At 51.9% G+C, this 17,833-nt stretch overlaps 1 protein-coding gene and 1 long non-coding RNA gene across 2 annotated transcripts; both read right to left on the bottom strand.

The window, feature by feature from the left end:
* Window positions 1-7,430: 7,430 nt before the first annotated feature.
* LOC100191963 (uncharacterized) lies at window positions 7,431-9,845 on the bottom strand. Its single transcript, NM_001137387.1, has one exon. It carries the CDS (start codon window positions 9,835-9,837, stop codon window positions 7,561-7,563), a length of 2,277 nt encoding a protein of 758 aa, NP_001130859.1. The 5' UTR covers window positions 9,838-9,845; the 3' UTR covers window positions 7,431-7,560.
* Window positions 9,846-12,466: 2,621 nt separating this feature from the next.
* On the bottom strand, window positions 12,467-15,322 carry LOC109940215 (uncharacterized). Its single transcript, XR_002262873.3, has 2 exons — window positions 14,886-15,322; window positions 12,467-12,772 (listed from the first exon to the last, which is right to left on the bottom strand). It is a non-coding gene; the product is annotated as an uncharacterized lncRNA (long non-coding RNA).
* Between the last annotated feature and the right edge of the window lie 2,511 nt (window positions 15,323-17,833).

The raw sequence follows: 17,833 nt of genomic DNA, 5'->3' as shown, positions 1-17,833 counted from the left end.
GCTGGTACGTCGCGCCCGCATTCCTCAAGCCGAACGGCATGGTGACATAGCAGTACATGCCGAACGGCGTGATGAAAGAAGTCGCGAGCTGGTCGGACTCTTTCATCCGGATCTGGTGATACCCTGAGTAGGCATCGAGGAAGGACAGGGTTTCGCACCCAGCAGTGGAATCCACGATTTGGTCGATGCGAGGCAGAGGGTAGGGAACCTTCGGACATGCTTTGTTGAGACCAGTGTAGTCTACACACATCCGCCATTTCCCCCCTTTTTTCCTCACAAGCACAGGGTTGGCAAGCCATTCGGGATGGAATACCTCTTTGATGAACCCTGCCGCCATTAGCTTGTGGATCTCTTCGCCAATCGCTCTGCGCTTCTCCTCGTCGAATCGGCGCAGAGGCTGCCTGACGGGTCGGGCTCCGGCCCGAATATCCAGCGAGTGCTCGGCGACATCCCTCGGTATGCCTGGCATGTCCGAGGGACTCCACGCAAAGACGTCGGCGTTTGCGCGGAGAAAGTCGACGAGCACTGCTTCCTATTTGGGGTCGAGCCCGGAACCGATCCGGATCTGCTTGGTGGTGTCGCCACTGGGGTCGAGGGGGACGGCCTTGACCGTCTCCGCTGGCTCGAAGTTACCGGCATGGCGCTTCACGTCTGGCGCCTCCTTGGAGAGGTTCTCCAGGTCGGCGATGAGGGCCTCGGACTCGGCGAGGGCCTCGGCGTACTCCACGCACTCCACGTCGCATTCGAACGCGTGTTTGTACGTGGGGCCGACGGTGATGACCCCGTTGGGGCCCGGTATCTTGAGCTTCAGGTAGGTGTAGTTGGGGACGGCCATGAACTTCGCGTAGCATGGCCTCCCTAGCACGGCGTGGTAGGTTCCTTGGAACCCGACCACTTCAAACGTCAGGGTCTCCCTTCGGAAGTTGGAGGGTGTCCCGAAGCAGACTGGGAGGTCGAGTCGCCCGAGGGGCTGGACGCGCTTCCCAGGGATGATCCCGTGGAAGGGCGCAGCGCCTGCTCGGACGGAGGACGGATCGACGCGCAGGAGCTTGAGGGTCTCGGCGTAGATGATGTTGAGGCAGCTGCCCCCGTCCATCAGGACCTTGGTGAGCCTGACATCGCCGACGACAGGGTCGACGACGAGCGGGTATTTCCCCGGGCTCGGCACATGGTCGGGGTGGTCGGCCCGGTCGAAAGTGATGGGCTTGTCGGACCAGTCTAGGTAGACTGGTGCCGCCACCTTCACTGAGCAGACCTCCCGGCGCTCTTGCTTGCGGTGCCGAGCCGAGGTATTCGCTGCATGCCCTCCATAGATCATGAAGCAGTCGCGGACCTCGGGGAACTCCCCCGCTGGGTGATCTTCGTTCTTGTCGTCGTCGCGGGCCCTGCCACCCTCGGCGGGTGGCCCGGCCCTGTGGAAATGACGCCGAAGCATAACGCACTCCTCGAGGGTGTGCTTGACGGGCCTCTGATGGTAGGGGCACGGCTCCTTGAGCATCTTGTCGAAGAGGTTTGCACCTCCGGGGGGCTTCCGAGGGTTCTTATACTCGGCGGCGGCGACAAGGTCCGCGTCGGCGGCGTCGCGTTTCGATTGCGACTTCTTCTTGCCTTTCTTCTTGGCGCCGCGCGGAGCAGACGCCTCGGGAGCTTCTTCCGACGGGCGGCCCTGGGGCTGCTTGTCCTTTCGGAAGATAGCCTCGACCGCCTCCTGGCCAGAGGCGAACTTGGTGGCGATGTCCATCAGCTCGCTCGCTCTGGTGGGGGTTTTGCGACCCAGCTTGCTCACCAGGTCGCGGCAAGTGGTGCCGGCGAGGAACGCGTCGATGACATCCGAGTTGGTGATGTTGGGCAGCTCGGTGCGCTGCTTCGAGAATCGCCGGATGTAGTCCCGGAGCGACTCCCCCGGCTGTTGCCGGCAGCTTCGAAGGTCCCAGGAATTCCCGGGGCGCACGTATGTGCCCTGGAAATTGCCAGCGAAGGCTTGGACCAAATCGTCCCAGTTGGAAATCTGCCCCGGAGGCAGGTGCTCCAACCAGGCGCGAGCAGTGTCGGAGAGGAACATGGGGAGGTTGCGGATGATGAGGTTGTCGTCGTCCGTTCCACCCAGTTGGCAGGCAAGGCGGTAGTCCGCGAGCCACAGTTCCGGTCTCGTTTCCCCCGAGTACTTCGTGATAGTAGTCGGGGGTCGGAACCGGGTCGGGAATGGCGCCCGTCGGATGGCCCGACTGAAGGCCTGCGGACCGGGTGGTTCGGGCGAGGGACTCCGATCCTCCCCGCTGTCGTAGCGCCCCCCACGCCTGGGGTGGTAGCCTCGGCGCACCCTTTCGTCGAGGTGAGCCCGACGGTCGCGTCGATGGTGCTCGTTGCCGAGGTGGCCCGGGGCCGCAGGCGCGGTGTTGCGCGTGCGCCCGGTGTAGACCGAGGCTTCCCGCATGAATCGGGAAGTCGCGGCATGAGGTTCCGAGGGATATCCTTGCCTCCGGGATGCAGTGCTCTCGGCCCGCCGGGCCGCAGCGCCTTCCAGGAGATTCTTGAGTTCTCCCTGGATTCGCCGACCCTCGGTGGTTGACGGCTCCGGCATCGCGCGGATGAGCATCGCTGCGGTTGCCAGGTTCTGACCGACCCCGCTGGATGCGGGCGGCGGCCTGATCCTGGCATCGTTGGCGACGCGGTGCTGGAGACCTTGGGGCAGATGACGTATTTCTCCGGCCAGGGGTTGGCCCACCCATGCCTGTCCGACGTCCCGACGGATCGGCTCAAGCGCTCCTGTTCCCTCGTTGAGCCTGGCCTGCGCCTCGCGGACTTGCTCGAGTTGTGGGTCGTAACCCCCCGCCGGAGCGGGGACCACAGCTAGCTCCCGTGGGATGTCGGCGCGAGGCACCGGCCTAGGGAGATCACCATCCTCCGGCATGCCAAGATGGTTGCCTTCGGTGGGATCCCCTAGCTCGATGTGGAAACATTCGCGGCTTGGGCCGCAGCTCTCGTCGCCAAGGCTGCGGCTTCCATCGGAACAGTCGAATAGGCAGCAGTCATATGCGGTCATGAAGTCCCGCACGGCACTGGGGTTGCCAAGTCCGGAGAAATCCCAACCGATGCTGGGATCGTCATCTTCCTCGGACCCAGAGGGCCCGTAGGTCGAGACGTCCGTCAGTTGGTCCCAAGGTGACCGCATACGGAACCTCAGTGGGGTTGCACTCGCCTCAATGAGAGCGCCCGCCAAAACGAGGTCGTTTGGCGGGTTGAGGCCGAGTCGAAATGACGCAAGATGGGAGTTAGTCGTTACCTTTTGGTCGACGAGGAGCGACGTAGTCACATCGGGGACTGGTTGCGCCGTCATCTCTGGTTCGAGGGCGACGTCCTGCAGGCTTTCCGTGAGCGCGCCGGCGTCGTCTTCTTGCTCGGGGTCAGCGTGCCGCGGGGGGACGGCGCTTGCCTCCGTCTTGAACGCGAGGTCGACGTCCAGCGTGCCTTCCGTCGGGGCGTCGGGGGCGTCGATTCGCTCGACGGCCGACGAAGCGCGGCCTCCCGTTTGGCCTTGACGGCCCCGCCTCCTCCTCCGTTGGCGGGGGAGGGAACGGAGCGAGCCCGAATGTTGCTCTTCCACCACGCGGGGAAGACGTCGTCGATTCTGCCGCCGGCGGGCGGGTTGTCGGCCGCCATTGTCGTAGTCGCGCGGCGGTGGAAGAAGTATCATGTCGTAGCTGCCGTCGAAGGACATGAACTCAAGAGTCCCGAAACGAAGCACCGTCCCGAGCCGGAGAGGTTGCTGGAGACTGCCCATCTGGAGCTTGACGGGGAGCTGTTCGTCAGCACGCAGCAGGCCCCTACCTGGCGCGCCAACTGTCGGTGTTTCGAGACAGGGGGGTCCCTAAGCCGACGAGTGAGTGTGCTGCGTGCCCCAGCCCAGATGGGTCGAGCGCGTGGGCGAGCGCGAAGGGGGGAGAGGCGAGGTGGCCGGAGTCGGGCGTGAAAGAGGTGGAAGTCCCGCGGCCTTCGTGTTCGTCCCGCGCCCAGGTCAGGTGTGCTTGCAGTAGGGGGTTACAAGCGTCCACGCGGGTGAGGGAAGCGAGCGGCCCCAAGAGAGCGCTTGTCCCGTCCTCGGTCCCGCGCGGCCAACCTTCTCTGAGAAGGCCCTGGTCCTCCCTTTTATAGTCGTAAGGAGAGGATCCAGGTGTACAATGGGGATGTAGCAGAGTGCTACGTGTCTAGCGGAGGGAGAGCTAGCGCCCTAGGTACATGCCAATGTGGCAGCCGGAGAGATCTGGGCACCCTGCTGGCGTGATGTCGTGGCTGTCGGAGGTGCGGCGGAGCCTGATGGAGGGACAGCTGTTGGAGCGGTCGAGTCCCTGCTGACGTTGTCCTGCTTCCGTAAGAGAGCCGGGGGCCGCCGTCGTCATAGAGCTTGTGAAGCGCCATCATTGCCCCTCTGGCGGAGCTGGCCGGATGAGACGCCGGTCTTGTTCTCCGTGACCCGAGTCGATTCGGGGTAGGATGATGATGGCGCCTCCTGTTGACGTGGCGGTCTGTGCCCTAGGCAGGGCGACGTGGGGGTTCCTCCGAAGCCGAGGTTGAGTCTGCCTTTTGTCGTCGTGGCCGAGCCCGAGCCAAGGGGTCGGGCGAGGCGGAAGTCGTTCGGCCGAGGCCAGGGCGGAGTCCGAGCCCTGGGGTCGGGCGAGGCGGAGTTTCGTCGTCTTCCGGGTCTTAGCCCGAGTCCGAGCCCTGGGGTCGGGCGGAGCGGAGTTCGCCGTCTTCCGGGTCTTAGCCCGAGTCCGAGCCCTGGGGTCGGGCGGAGCGGAGTTCGCCGTCTTCCGGGTCTTAGCCCGAGTCCGAGCCTTGGGGTCGGGCGGAGCGGAGTTCGCCGTCTTCCGGGTCTTAGCCCGAGTCCGAGCCCTGGGGTCGGGCGGAGCGGAGTTCGCCGTCTTCCGGGTCTTAGCCCGAGTCCGAGCCCTGGGGTCGGGCGGAGCGGAGTTCGCCGTCTTCCGGGTCTTAGCCCGAGTCCGAGCCCTGGGGTCGGGCGGAGCGGAGTTCGCCGTGGCAAGGCCTGACTGCCTGTCAGACTCACTCTGTCGAGTGGCACTTCAGTCGGAGTGGCGCAGGCGGCGCTGTCCTTCTGTCAGACTGGCCAGTGGAGCGGCGGAGTGACGGCGGTCACTTCGGCCCTGCCGGGGGCGCGTGTCAGGATAGAGGTGTCAGACCACCTTTGCGTTTAATGCCCCTGCAATTTGGTCAGTCGGTGTGGCGATTTAGTCAAGGTTGCTTCTGAGCGAAGCCAAGGCCTCGGGCGAGCCGGTGATGTGTCCGCCATAAAAAGGGGGCCTCGGGCGAGACGGAAGTCTCTCGAGGTCGGCTGCCTTTGGCCGAGGCTAGGCTCGGGCGAAGCGTGATCGAGTCACTCGTGTGGACCGATCCCTGACTTAATCGTGCCCATCAGGCCTTTGCAGCTTTATGCTGATGGGGGTTACCAGCTGAGAATTAGGCGTCTTGAGGGTACCCCTAATTATGGTCCCCGACACCAATCGATAATGTTGATCGGTCTTTGATCATATGGTGTGTTGTGGTTTAAATATATAGGGGACGAAACATACTGCTGATGTGGTGTGTAATAACTTGGTGCATAGTGTGCAACAGTAGGTTCTGCGTATGCATATCCAGATTGTCCGGTGGTAAATCCGGACTGTCCGATTGTGTTCGCTACTATTGGGGCGCCACGTGGTGGTCTTGGTGCGGCCTCGAACTGTCCGATAGGGAAAGTAGGACGGTCCGACCGTGTCCAGGGGTGCCGATTTGCCAGGCAGGGATGATGGTGGTGGTATTTGCCCTAGATATGAGTTCATCGACATATCATATAATGGTTGGAGCTACGAATCCCCATTTATTGCTGATGTATTAGACATAGGTATCCTATTACTAGTTTCGTATGATGGAAAACTAGGAGCAACAGATTTCTCCAACGAACGTGTTAATTTTCTAATTGATTCTTCTAACCCTCCTATCTGTTGTTTCATTTGATTTTGTTACTGATCTACATATTGTTTAATAGATTGGATGTTGTTGGGTTTACTTACGTTGGGGACTTGAAGTGAAGATATAAGAGATATGACGTTGGTCTCTCCATGTTTGACAACCTTCTAGCGGCAATCCACCATGTATTGTGACAAGAATTTCTCCTTTGCTTGACACATGTAGTCTTCGTATTGATGTTGTTCACCAGTCATGAGACTTTCAACAGCCGGCTTTAGGATATTGTCCGAGAGATATCGGTGTGATCTTTAGAACCGGCCATTTGAGGGCCTAATTTTTAGTAGATCTAGACACCTGCTCCTCATCGGAGTAGCCAAAAAGTGTGTTGGCGCTGATCTAGCCAGCAAACACTAGAATAAACCGCCTGACAGTGCTTTCTATGGAGTCACGGACGGTCCGCGACCTGGGCGCAAGAGCGGCTCCTTTTCTGTGCACGTTCGGACGATCCGCGCCTAGGGCTCGGACGGTTCGTGATGGCGTAGGGAGTCATCTTCTTCGCAACAGACCTAGATCTCGTCTCTTGAGAGAGACCCCGTCGGGAGGAGCGATTATAGGGTGTGTCTTAGCGTCGGCAGGCCACTCAAGACGCCTATAGTCGACGTAGAACCGAAGAGAGGTGAAGATTTAAGGTAGAGTAAGGCTAAACTAGGATTAAACTAGAGTTACTTCTAATGTATAAGGTAAAAACAATAAGTATAATTGATTGAATCGATTGGGGGGTTTCAATCGACCATAACTCTTCATCTATATAAAGGGAGGAGATTTGGACCCGTTACAAGTCAAGTTAATCTCGTAGGTTTTGCTAACAAATCTCGCTAGAAATATGAAGCCCTAACTGATTTTGCGCACCCGCAGACCGTTCGCGCCGCCACGACGGACCGTCTGGACCGTCCGTCTACCCATCTAGGGCTCAACAGGCTTCAACAACACTGCAAACTTATTTTTTACCAGGCTGCAGCAATCCTCGCTGTAAGGATGAGTTTATTGAAGATTGATTTAATTTACTATGTGAACATGTTTTTATCAACTTTGCTTGGTGTTATCCATTGTTCATATAACGATTGCTTTATAGATTAATTTAATCTTCAAATACATAATTTTCTAACGCCTAGTATGGAAACAAATCTGCTCCGACGTTAGAATTCAGAACTGTTTTTTTTTTTCCTATATCGTTTTTTGAACGGTAAAATTGCGATCTTGACAGGAGTACTTTCGATCATTTCTCAATTTTTGTTTTCTTTGGGTCCAACCGTCCCGACGTTGGCAAGATCGTGACTGATTGTTCCACCACATCATCAGGCTTCACTCGTGCTCTCTTTAAGTTTAGACTATTTTTTCTTAAATTTATCTATCTAGCTTACAGAAAACAGTATCGATTTTTAAATACATTTCTTACGAAAGCATACGGTAGCATCATAAATATTAGTATTTGTGTATATATTTATTTATAAAGCTCAAAAGTAAGACTGACATTTTTTACGGAGGTAGTACGTACGCGCGCGGAACGCAATGGACAGCGCAGCGGTGTGACCGTGTCAATCAACTCAAGGTAAGTCTGGAGTCGGCCACGATTGGGCTCCTCACGACATGATCAAGGTCGTGGGACAGCCAGCTCAGGGTCCCCTCGGCGAGCTCCTGCTCGCTGCTGGCTCCGGCTGCGGCGCTCACTGTGACCGTGAACGTCTTCCTCTCATTTACCTTCGTGAACTCCAGCTCCGCCGGCTCCACCTTGACTGTCAGGCCTTTCGGCGCTTCGATCTTGGCGGTGTAGTTCGACCTCGCTGGTCCGACGTTCGTCACCGTCCGGTTCACGGCGAACGCCTCAGCTCGCAGCGGCACTAGTATCGCCGGGTAATTCAGCTGCGCTCCGGTGACAGGCTCGAGCTCAGCGCAAGTCAAGTTGGTGTTTATGGCTATGATTTTCAGGGCCGCCTCGCCGAGGAGCCTGCAGATGTAGCCGGCGTAGTCGTGGACGCCGAGGTCGTACACCAGGCCGGGGTCTACGGCCTTCGCCGGGACAACATGGCCGGCGCCGACGGAGTAGAAGCTCGCCTTCCGGTGCTCCTCGTCCATGATCTGGTTGCCCGCGTTGTCGACGGCGCTGGAGGTGGTCATGATGGCGGACTTGATCGCGGCGGTGGACCAGTCCGGGTGCACCTTCTTGACGAGGGCCGCGACGCCGGTGATATGCGGCGTCGCCATGGACGTGCCGGAGACGACGTTGAAGCTGCTCGACTGGGGGGCCCCGACGGGCACCTCCGACGGCCACGCGGCGAGTATGTTGAGCCCCGGCGCCATGATGTCGGGCTTCAGCACTCCGGGGCTGGCGACGCTGGGGCCGCGCGACGAGAAGGCTGCCACGATCGGCGACGGCTTCACCCCAACGACTGTGCTGTTGAACACGATCGTTGCCGTATGGTTGCTCGTCGACGTACCCTTCATGGCGTAGCCCATTATCTTTGTGCCGTCCACCGCGGTCACCTGCGACATGGGGAGGTTGTCGTACTTCTCCACGACGATGGTGTATCCGAAGTCCGGTTCGTTGATGAACACAACGCCGGCGCCGCCAGCATTGCTGACCGCCTCGATCGAGCTCATGGGTGGCACCGGTGTCTCGGTGTCGCACACGACCACCATGCCGGTGATGTTGGCGTCGAAGTAGTCGCAGTAGTTCAAGCCGTTTGAGTAGTACAGCGGATACACTTTGGAGCTGAAGTCCTTGTCCTGAACCAGCGACTCGCCTTCGAACATCTCGCCGTCGCCAAGCCGCACGCTGGCACGGAAGCTCCGGTCTACAGACCCGGCCGCCACGGTCAATACCCACGGCGCTTCGTTGGACAGCGTGGAGGGCAGAGGGCCACTGTTGCCGCCGGCGCACACTACGAGGACGCCCTTGGTCACCGCTGCGAACGCGCCGATGGCGATGGGGTCCTTGTCCAACGGCGTGGAGATGCCGCCGAGGGACACCGAGAGGACGTCGACTCCGTCCTTCACGGCGGCGTCCATCCCGGCCAGCAAGTCGGACTCGAAGCACCCTTGGGCGTCGCAGACCTTGTACACGGCCAGGTGCGCGCCGGGTGCCATCCCGGCCGCCGTGCCGCCGCCGCCGCCAAGGCCGAAGGCCGAGACTCCTTCCACGAACCGGCCGGCCGCCGTGCCGGTGGTGTGCGTGCCGTGCCCGACGTCGTCGGTGGTGGTGTTGTCCCCGACGAACGACGCCGCGCCGATGAGCTTGTTGTTGCACCGAACGGGAGGCTGGCAGGCGCCCTTCCACCTGGGGGGTGGCGGCGGCATGCCGTCGTCGTGGAACGAAGGGTGCTTCTCGTCGATCCCGGTGTCCAGAAACCCAATGATCGTGCCCTCGCCGTAGCCGGTCGCGTTCCAGACGCCGCCGTCGGGAGTCAGCCCTAGGAACCCCGGACTGCGCGTCGTCATGAGCTGCACCCTGCGTTCCGGGAACGCGCGCACGAACCCTGGCCTCCTGGACACGGCCGCGAGCTCGTCGTCAGTCAGCCTAGCGGCGAAGCCCGAGAGCACGCTCGTGTACGAGTGGCGAACGCGGCGCCGGCTGCCGGCGCCGGCGCCGGAGCTCAGCAGGAACGACTCGTGCCACCGGCGGTGCGCTGCCTCGTCGTCTTCATGAGTGTGCGCAGGCGGAGGCTCGACCAGGACGATGTAAGTTCGAGCGCTGGCGTGATGCCCGGCCCCGCCGGTGCTCCGCGGCGCCGCGTCGTAAGGGACGTAGCCCAGCACGGAGCACGCCGCAGCGACCAAAATAAGTGCGTATGGAAGGGGCAAAATCGTGAACCGCGCCATGGTTTGCGAGCACGGATTTGGCACAGATAGCGTTTAGTGTCGCTGAAGCTTATATACACCGTGGACTGGAGCGGATGGTTTTCTCCTGCCGGATCATCTTGTCTTGCCGCATGACTACCAAGCACGCATGCGTGATCCCGAGATACAGGGCAGCCCATCCGAGAAACCATGAACATGTCAAATGCATGGTGAGTGCAATATAATGCTTTCTGGACTCTTTAAGGCCCTGTTCGGTTTCACCGGAATGGACCAGGATTTATTCCAGCTCATTAAAATCTATATAAATTAGAGAAGTAATCCGGCTAGGAATTAATCCGGGGCTTCAATCCCTAACAACCGAACAGGGCCTAAGGGCATGTTTATTTCCACTAAACTTTAGCATTTGATAGTTGTTTGATATAAGTACTAAACTTTATTCCCTCCTATGTCCTATTGGTTGTTGTTTTGGATATGGTTTGGATCAAACTTATAAAATTTTGAATACAAATAACGGTTTTATTATTTAATTTTGAAATCCAATGTTTATATACACCGGTTTGTATTAAAATGTGCTTTTATAGAAGTATAAATATATTAAGAGTTTAATTGTATTTTAACAAAAAAAACATTGTCAAAGTTATATTTTATAAACTATGTCTTTGTTCTAAACGACAACTAATAGAACACTGCAGGGATTAGCATATTACCTCTAATTAATATCTAAACTAGAAGCAGTAAAAGAGTCGGACGGTGGGGGAGGAGAGAGAAGGGGCATTCAGCTGGACTCGGGAGAGAGAAGAGAAATAAAATTGGAATCACTTTTAGCACAGTTTAGCACCTTTGGTGAAGCTTTCACCAAAGTACTAATGAGTGCTAAACTTTAACACAACACTTTTAGCCACCTTATTTGCATCCCAAGGAGCTAAGCTTTAGCAAAAGTGTAGTGCTAAACTTTAGCAAGGGACCCATTAGAATTTTAGCTTCACCAAATATGCTAAATTGTGCTAAAATGATCCTCAACCTCATTTCTCTCTCCTTTCTCCTCCACTGAATGCCCCTTCTCTCTCCTCCCTACAAGGTCGGCTCTTGTACTACTAGTAGTTTATGCATTAAGTAGGGGTAATGTGCTAAAGTTTAGCACTTGTATCCAAACAAACCTCAAGTGCTAAAGGTGCTAAACTTTAGCACTATGGAAACAAACACGACCTAAGTATATTCTCAATGGAAGTTTTATAGGCAAGATTAACTAGAGTGACACATCATCTAAAGAAGTTTGAAACTACGATGAAATAATCTCACACGATGCATAATTTCATTTTTGTTGTTTTCTAGGTCAAAAGCAAGACATAAATGTATTGGAAACCGTATAGACATAATTTTATCCCTATGAAACTCATTTCATATCTCTCATCGTTAATACACTACCACATCAACAAAAACATTGACATGATAGTCTATTTAATTTCTCACTGAGAATGGTCTAATTGTAACCACATCTGTTCCATTGCCTTTGGTTTAGTGTGAGATGCACCACACATCCGAACTTTGGGTTTGTGGTTCTCTGTCACACTCACACCCAGTTTCAGAAGGCAACCCGAATGTCAATCATGTATATGATAGGATCATAACTCACATACACAATGATTATATAAATGACTCATCATTGCACAATGCTTCAAGTAATTATAAACAGTAAGTAATATTACAGACTAGAGTCATTAACATCATTTAGATCAAAGTACATAGAATATATATGTAGCCAACATAAATAAACCCTCCATAGACAGTTGATTGGGGGAGATCGCATGCCTAATATTCATGCTTTACGAGGTCTTAGAACTCTTGGGGATCAGCATTAGCAATTCCTTCCTTATCGACTGAGCATGGATTGCACCAAGGGTAACCTTATGTTTCTATGGAACCAAGGGTGAGTACTCAACATACTCAAAAAATGCCCTGTTTGACTGAGGTGGACTAGCTTTATATGGGGTTAGGCTCACAACAATTGCTTTTAAGTTAACAAGTCATTATTATCATTAGCATAAGCCAAGTTTTATCCTCATACCATGATTGTTAACCCATGAATCATAACTTTCTCCGATAAGCATCATCGATAGTGTCGTCATCATAATCCATTGTATCATAGATCACCTATAAATCTAATCAATGATGATCCCAAGGTCACTCTTAACCGTGAGCATGGCTGATATACCAGTTTCTTAACCCTCTATAAAGATTTTACACTTTACCATGAGTTGCGACACCCTTTCTAGCCCGAGCTTGCAAGGCACGTATTCACTCTCGAGGTGAACGGCTAGGGATTCACTACAAAGCCTTTACAAAGATTCTCTAAAGGTATAGCAACCGTTAGGTTTTCCCAGTGTTGTTAGCATTGTACACTCGCCAATGGGGCGAACCACCCTCGGCAAAGTGATTACTACACCCCGAGCCCCATTGACGGCACACCATCTAGGCAAACTACACCTCAAATTCCTCTAGATAATCAGATAAGGGCGTCTCACACCACCCTCATGACTACACTTTTTCCCATATTGCCTCTCAATGAACCAGTCCTTACGAAGAAGTACTCGGGACATAACCCGAGTCTCCTTAATATCACAAACTCATACACAACATCTTGGAAACATTGTATCATAAATATATCTCATCATGTTCATTGATTAAGTTTAAGTGCTAACATTTAAGATAATCATTACAATCCAATCCATAAGGTAAACAAGGACATGGTAAATAGAAAGTTAGTCAATCCTTAGATTGAATCATGTTGTGGGGGAATGTAAGTTTTCATGTGAATAGGACATAAGTTGGTCAGAGAACACTTGCCTTCACTAAATAGATGCTTAGGGTCTTCAACCTTGTAGAACTCAAAGAACTTGAACTCTTGATCACCAAGGCTTGATCATTGGTTCACTCAAGCTTGGGAACATATCACGTTCTATTCATGACATGTATCCGACACGAACAAGCACGAGCAAACAATTATAAATGCATAAGAACATGACACCATACAAGAGAAAGCATTATAAAAACATGAAATACAAAAAATAGAGCTCGCTTCTACGGTCACGCGAGAAAAATAAATGCCGAAATTGAAGCTATTGTTGGAAAGTTACAACTTTCGGAATATTTATGTGATTAAACTTGTAAAACTATACTTCTAACTTGATTTTAATTAATATAACCCATATCCGGAAAAAAATTTAGAGAAACATCTTATTTAGATTTAATCCAACTTATAATTTGATTTGAAATCACATTATAAAACTAGACAAGTTATATTTATAAATCGTTATGCATGATTTGTGACATCTAATATAATTAGTTTTAAAAAGACGCGTCACGCGAGAATCTCTAATTGATATCATGTTTATACTAAGCGAGTATTAAATTAAAATATTTACGTGTGTATTAGTCACATTAACATGTATTTATAAAATAGTAAATTAAAAACTATGCATTAGTCTTCAGGGGCCTCGCACACCGGCCGAATCCGATGGTGCACCAAACCTCGGGTCCAATGACTCTCTACAGCCCTCAATGGTCATCTCAATTGCTAGCTAACATGTGGTCACTCCGGTGGTGCACCAGACCAGGTTGGTGCCCGTGAGGATGGAAGCCAAGAGCAGATCCTGTTGATGGTGAACAACCATTGGAGGTCCGGTGGTGCCGAGAGCAGATTTTTTGTAGTTTTCTCAACAACTCTTTGGGGGCATTTGGGACTACAAATACCCCTTCTATTAGCCTAGTCGAGCACCCAAGTTACTAAAGAGCAACACATTCATTTCTAAGCATTAGAGCAACACTCCAGAGAGATCCAAAGCACCCAGTTCACAAGAGTAGCCTAGAGAGAGTTGTGCTGCAAATTGTGTTCTTGTGTTTTTGGTTCTTAAACATAAGTTAAACAAATTAATTGCTTGGTTTTATCAGTATGATACATAATATAATAAGGTTACTAACTGATAAACAATATTAATATGAGTCCAATGCAACTAGAATGGATTAATTTGGAGTTGAAACATAGGATATGAATTCTATAGAGTTTCTAGATTTATTTTTGTACTACAAACTAATTTCTGGATTTATTTTATTGAAATCAGTGAGATATGGGCCATGGGCATTAATTCCCGAGAGCCTAGGGTTCAACCTGTAAATTTCACGACCTCTATCACTCTATGTGACTATTTTATTACTGTTGTGGATGGCGGGCTTATTCTAATGAAAGGCGGGGCATTTTTGCAAAGTCACCACGATAGTCTAGAGCGGGCTCCACCAGAGCCGCCCCCAGCCGATCAACGGCTCAAATCTGCTCTAGCCGAAGAGTTATTTTTAATCTAATCCTATCCCTCTGTTATGGATCCGACGGTCTAGGTTTAACACTACTACAATTGACTTCTGTTCGCCTCATCGCAGATCTACGGCTCACAAGTGACCAGCCGAAAGGGTACGCTAATTTTGATCATGACCGTCACCTCGAAATCCAAAGGTCTAGATTTAGTATGCTGCAAAGTTATTTAGCCACCAATCCTGACCGTTGGTTTTCTAATCTATGGACTCGCGCTTGCCTTCACCCCTCCCGGCGGCACACCGCAGCAGAGCATGTATAGATGGCCAAATGGGCCGTGCCTAACGGGCCGGCCCGAAGCACGGCCCGTTTAATAGTGCCGGGCTAGACCCAACACGAGAACCGTGCCGTGCTTGGGCCGCTGGCTCGGCCCGCAGTGCCAGCCCGGCCCGGCACGATTATATTTTTTTTATTTTATAAAACATAGTATATATATATTAACATTTTATATTCAATATTTACCATAAATACACTGGAGTTCTACTGGTTAGTCTGTTTCAGTTAATGTGTTCAACCTGTTGGAGGGAGGACGCGAGTTCAAATCCTCGTCCATACACCCGTGCCGGGCCGGGCCGGGCCACCCGTTTGGAGCACCACGACAAGACTTTGCCGGCGAGCGGCGCCCCAACGCATAGGTGGCCTATGCTGAATGGATCGCTTCTAGACGTAGTAGGGAAGGCAGTGAACTTCGAAGGATGTGTCTCACCGGCAATCGCAGCGCAGACTCCCTTGGCCACGGTGGCGGGCGGCCGGCAATGTTTCCCTGATCTCCGGTGAGAAATCGTCGGATCCCCACTATTCGCCCTCACGCGACGAGGCTCCGAAACACCACAGTGCAACCTGGTGAAGCTCCCTGGTCCGACTCCGGACCACCGACGGCGCCGCCCCGAGCAGTCAGCGGGGCGGCCAACCTCTCTTTCCCTCTCTCTATTCTGTACGATGGCTCGGCGATGGTAGCTCACGAAAAATTTGATGGGCGGAGAGGTGGATGAGGAGAGGGGGTCTTATATGCGATACGGCATGGCCCTCCGTTGCGGGCTGTCATGGCCGGATTCCATGGGCGTGCATGCTAGTTTGTTGGGAGGTGGATGGAGGTGACCAGCTGAGCCCAGCACACAGTGAGGAAAGGGTCGCTCGAAGCTCGTTCGTCCCTGGTGGGTGGGCCCCAACACGTAGTGCCTGCGGCCGCGTGAAGGACGGCCTAGTGGGAGGACCACATGGGTCGCACGACAGTGAAATTGGGCCACTGGAGAGATTCAGCCTAGCTTGGTGCGGCTGCATCTTTTCTTTTTCTTCTTCTTTTGCTTTTGCATTTTGGTTTTCCTTTCTTTTTATCTTTCATTATTTCAAATTTAAATTCAGACAAGTGGTATAAATTTCAAATATGCACAAACAAAATTCAACATGAATGCAAATATATTTTATGTTTATTTATTCCCTCAAACTAGCTATTTTCATGTATGAAACTCAATAAGCATGGCATTCACATTGTTATATAATTCAATAGGAATTATTCAGGTAACCTAATTCACCATCCACTTTATTTAAAAAAGGATATGCCCCATAATAAACACATACTAAAAATAGCTCTAATATTATTTCTTGAATAACTAAAGTCGCAGAAATCCCTACTATTATTCTTATAAAATAATAAAGAACTAGCTATAACTTCTTAATGCATTATTCAGGGTTTACAAATCCTACCCCTTAAAGACAATCTCGTCCATGAGATTAGTATAGAGATAAAAGACTCTAAGTTTGGTACTCATTATCTTCTTCACATGCTTCTTCACTTTCAATAGGCACCTCTTCTTGGTCTTCGAGTTCTTCGGGTTTAGCTTCTGCTTGCACCTGATTAACTTGTCCACGATTGATGGATAAGGCCTGGTTTTTACCTCCTGTGACCTGACCTTGCTTCATCAGAGCAAGAGTAGTGTAAGTGGCCTTGTTGGGGTAGTAGTTTGCATAATGTCTAGACTGCCCACATTTAAAGCATGACCTATTTTATGGATGCATTAGGAGCAACTAGTCTCACTAGGGTGCTTGCTTGAGGAGTAGCTTGGATCTATTGAGACTGTTGTTCGGAACTGCCACGAGCTAGGGTACCTTGTGATGAAGCATAATGGGGACAAGTACTACCTCCAGGTTGTCCCTGGTTCGTAGCCTTCCTTTTTCATCTCGCCTAGCTCAACTCACTTGTGTTCCAGGGCTATGGCCTTGTCAAGAAGTTTTTGAAGGATGGGAATGAGTGAGACATCAGTTGGTATTGGAGTGGCCTGATCAATCCCTCCAGAAATAGTTCCTGCCTTTTCTCGTCATCTTCAACTTCTTCAGGAGCATACGGGGATAATTGGATGAATTTGTCTCTGTATTTACTTACTGACTTGCCTCCCTGTTTGAGGGATAGAAACTCCTTCTTCTTAATCTTCATAAGACCAACAGGAATATGGTAGTTCCTGAAGTTGGTGGAGAATTCTATCCAGGAAATGGTATTAGTAGCAGCATATGCTGCGTAGTATGCATCGCACCAATCCACAGCGGGGCCGATGATGTGACCTGATGCATATAGCACTTTCTCCATGTCGGTGCATTGGGAAATGTTGAGCATCTTTTCTATGGACTTTAGCCAGTCATTGGCTTGTAGTGGGACTAGGGAGCTGGAAAAAGTTAGTTGCTTGTGGCTCATGAATTCGTGATGCTTATCCCTGGGTGGTGCTGGCGGTGGTGGAGGTGGTGGATGCTACCGGTCTTGGCGGAGCCGAGCTTGCATTTCTGCCAGGGTGTTGGCCATTTGTTGCAGTAGTTGCATTTGGGCGGCAACCATGGCATCAGTTCCAGCAGGCGGAGGATTCAGAGGAGGATTCATCTCCGATTCTGGATTAGCAACTGCCCTCTTTCGACGAATATGAGCAGGTAGATCGACACCGCCTCCCTTCCTGGTATTGACCATCTGGGTTAGAGACATAAGGTAAGGTAGATTTGTAGATAAGATGAATAACTATGAAGCACCCGACTTTTAGGTCACGATCTTTTGGGTCATAATAGCTCAGTAGATTAGAGTGTCACCTACCTAATACTACTACATTACACCTAGGATGGTATATGCTAGGATACCCTACTAAAATATTTCACTCAATCAAAGAAGCGAATCAAGCAATTATCATAAGAACAAACATTCAAACACTTAAATATTGATAACAATATTTTTTTGGTCTCCTATCTCTTTAGGGAGACGTAGATATAGGATTCCAAGGTGTGAAATCCTTTCGGTCTTTCTAGAGTAGAAAAGGTAAGAGTAGTCAGAGTAGACCAACCAAAAGGTGAGACAGGATCAAGAAAAGTATAGAAAGAATCAGAGTAGAGGTAAGTAGGTAAGGGTTTTGTCTAGTTCTATCTAGGTTATGTCCTACAGTCAACATTGCTCTGATAGCACTTCTGTCACACCCAGATTTAAGGGGCAAACCCGGGTGCGTCTCATATGTGCGCCAAAGAAGACCAACACACACAATGACTCAGTGTATAGAGATAAATGTCACAAACTTTATTACATAGCGGAAATGCCTTACAAAATAACTGATAATAAATCGAACTGATATTATTTCCTCTATGTCATCAAGTTGACTGGGTGACGACACCTAGACCTCGTCGAACTCC

Source organism: Zea mays, chromosome 6, assembly GCF_902167145.1.
Source record: "Zea mays cultivar B73 chromosome 6, Zm-B73-REFERENCE-NAM-5.0, whole genome shotgun sequence".
NCBI lineage: Eukaryota > Viridiplantae > Streptophyta > Magnoliopsida > Poales > Poaceae > Zea > Zea mays.
This window is presented reverse-complemented; position numbering and strand designations above follow the sequence as displayed.

Bases quoted from the DNA above. Each gene is read 5' to 3' on its own strand.
- LOC100191963 (NM_001137387.1), bottom strand. From the start codon at position 9,837: ATGGCGCGGTTCACGATTTTGCCCCTTCCATACGCACTTATTTTGGTC.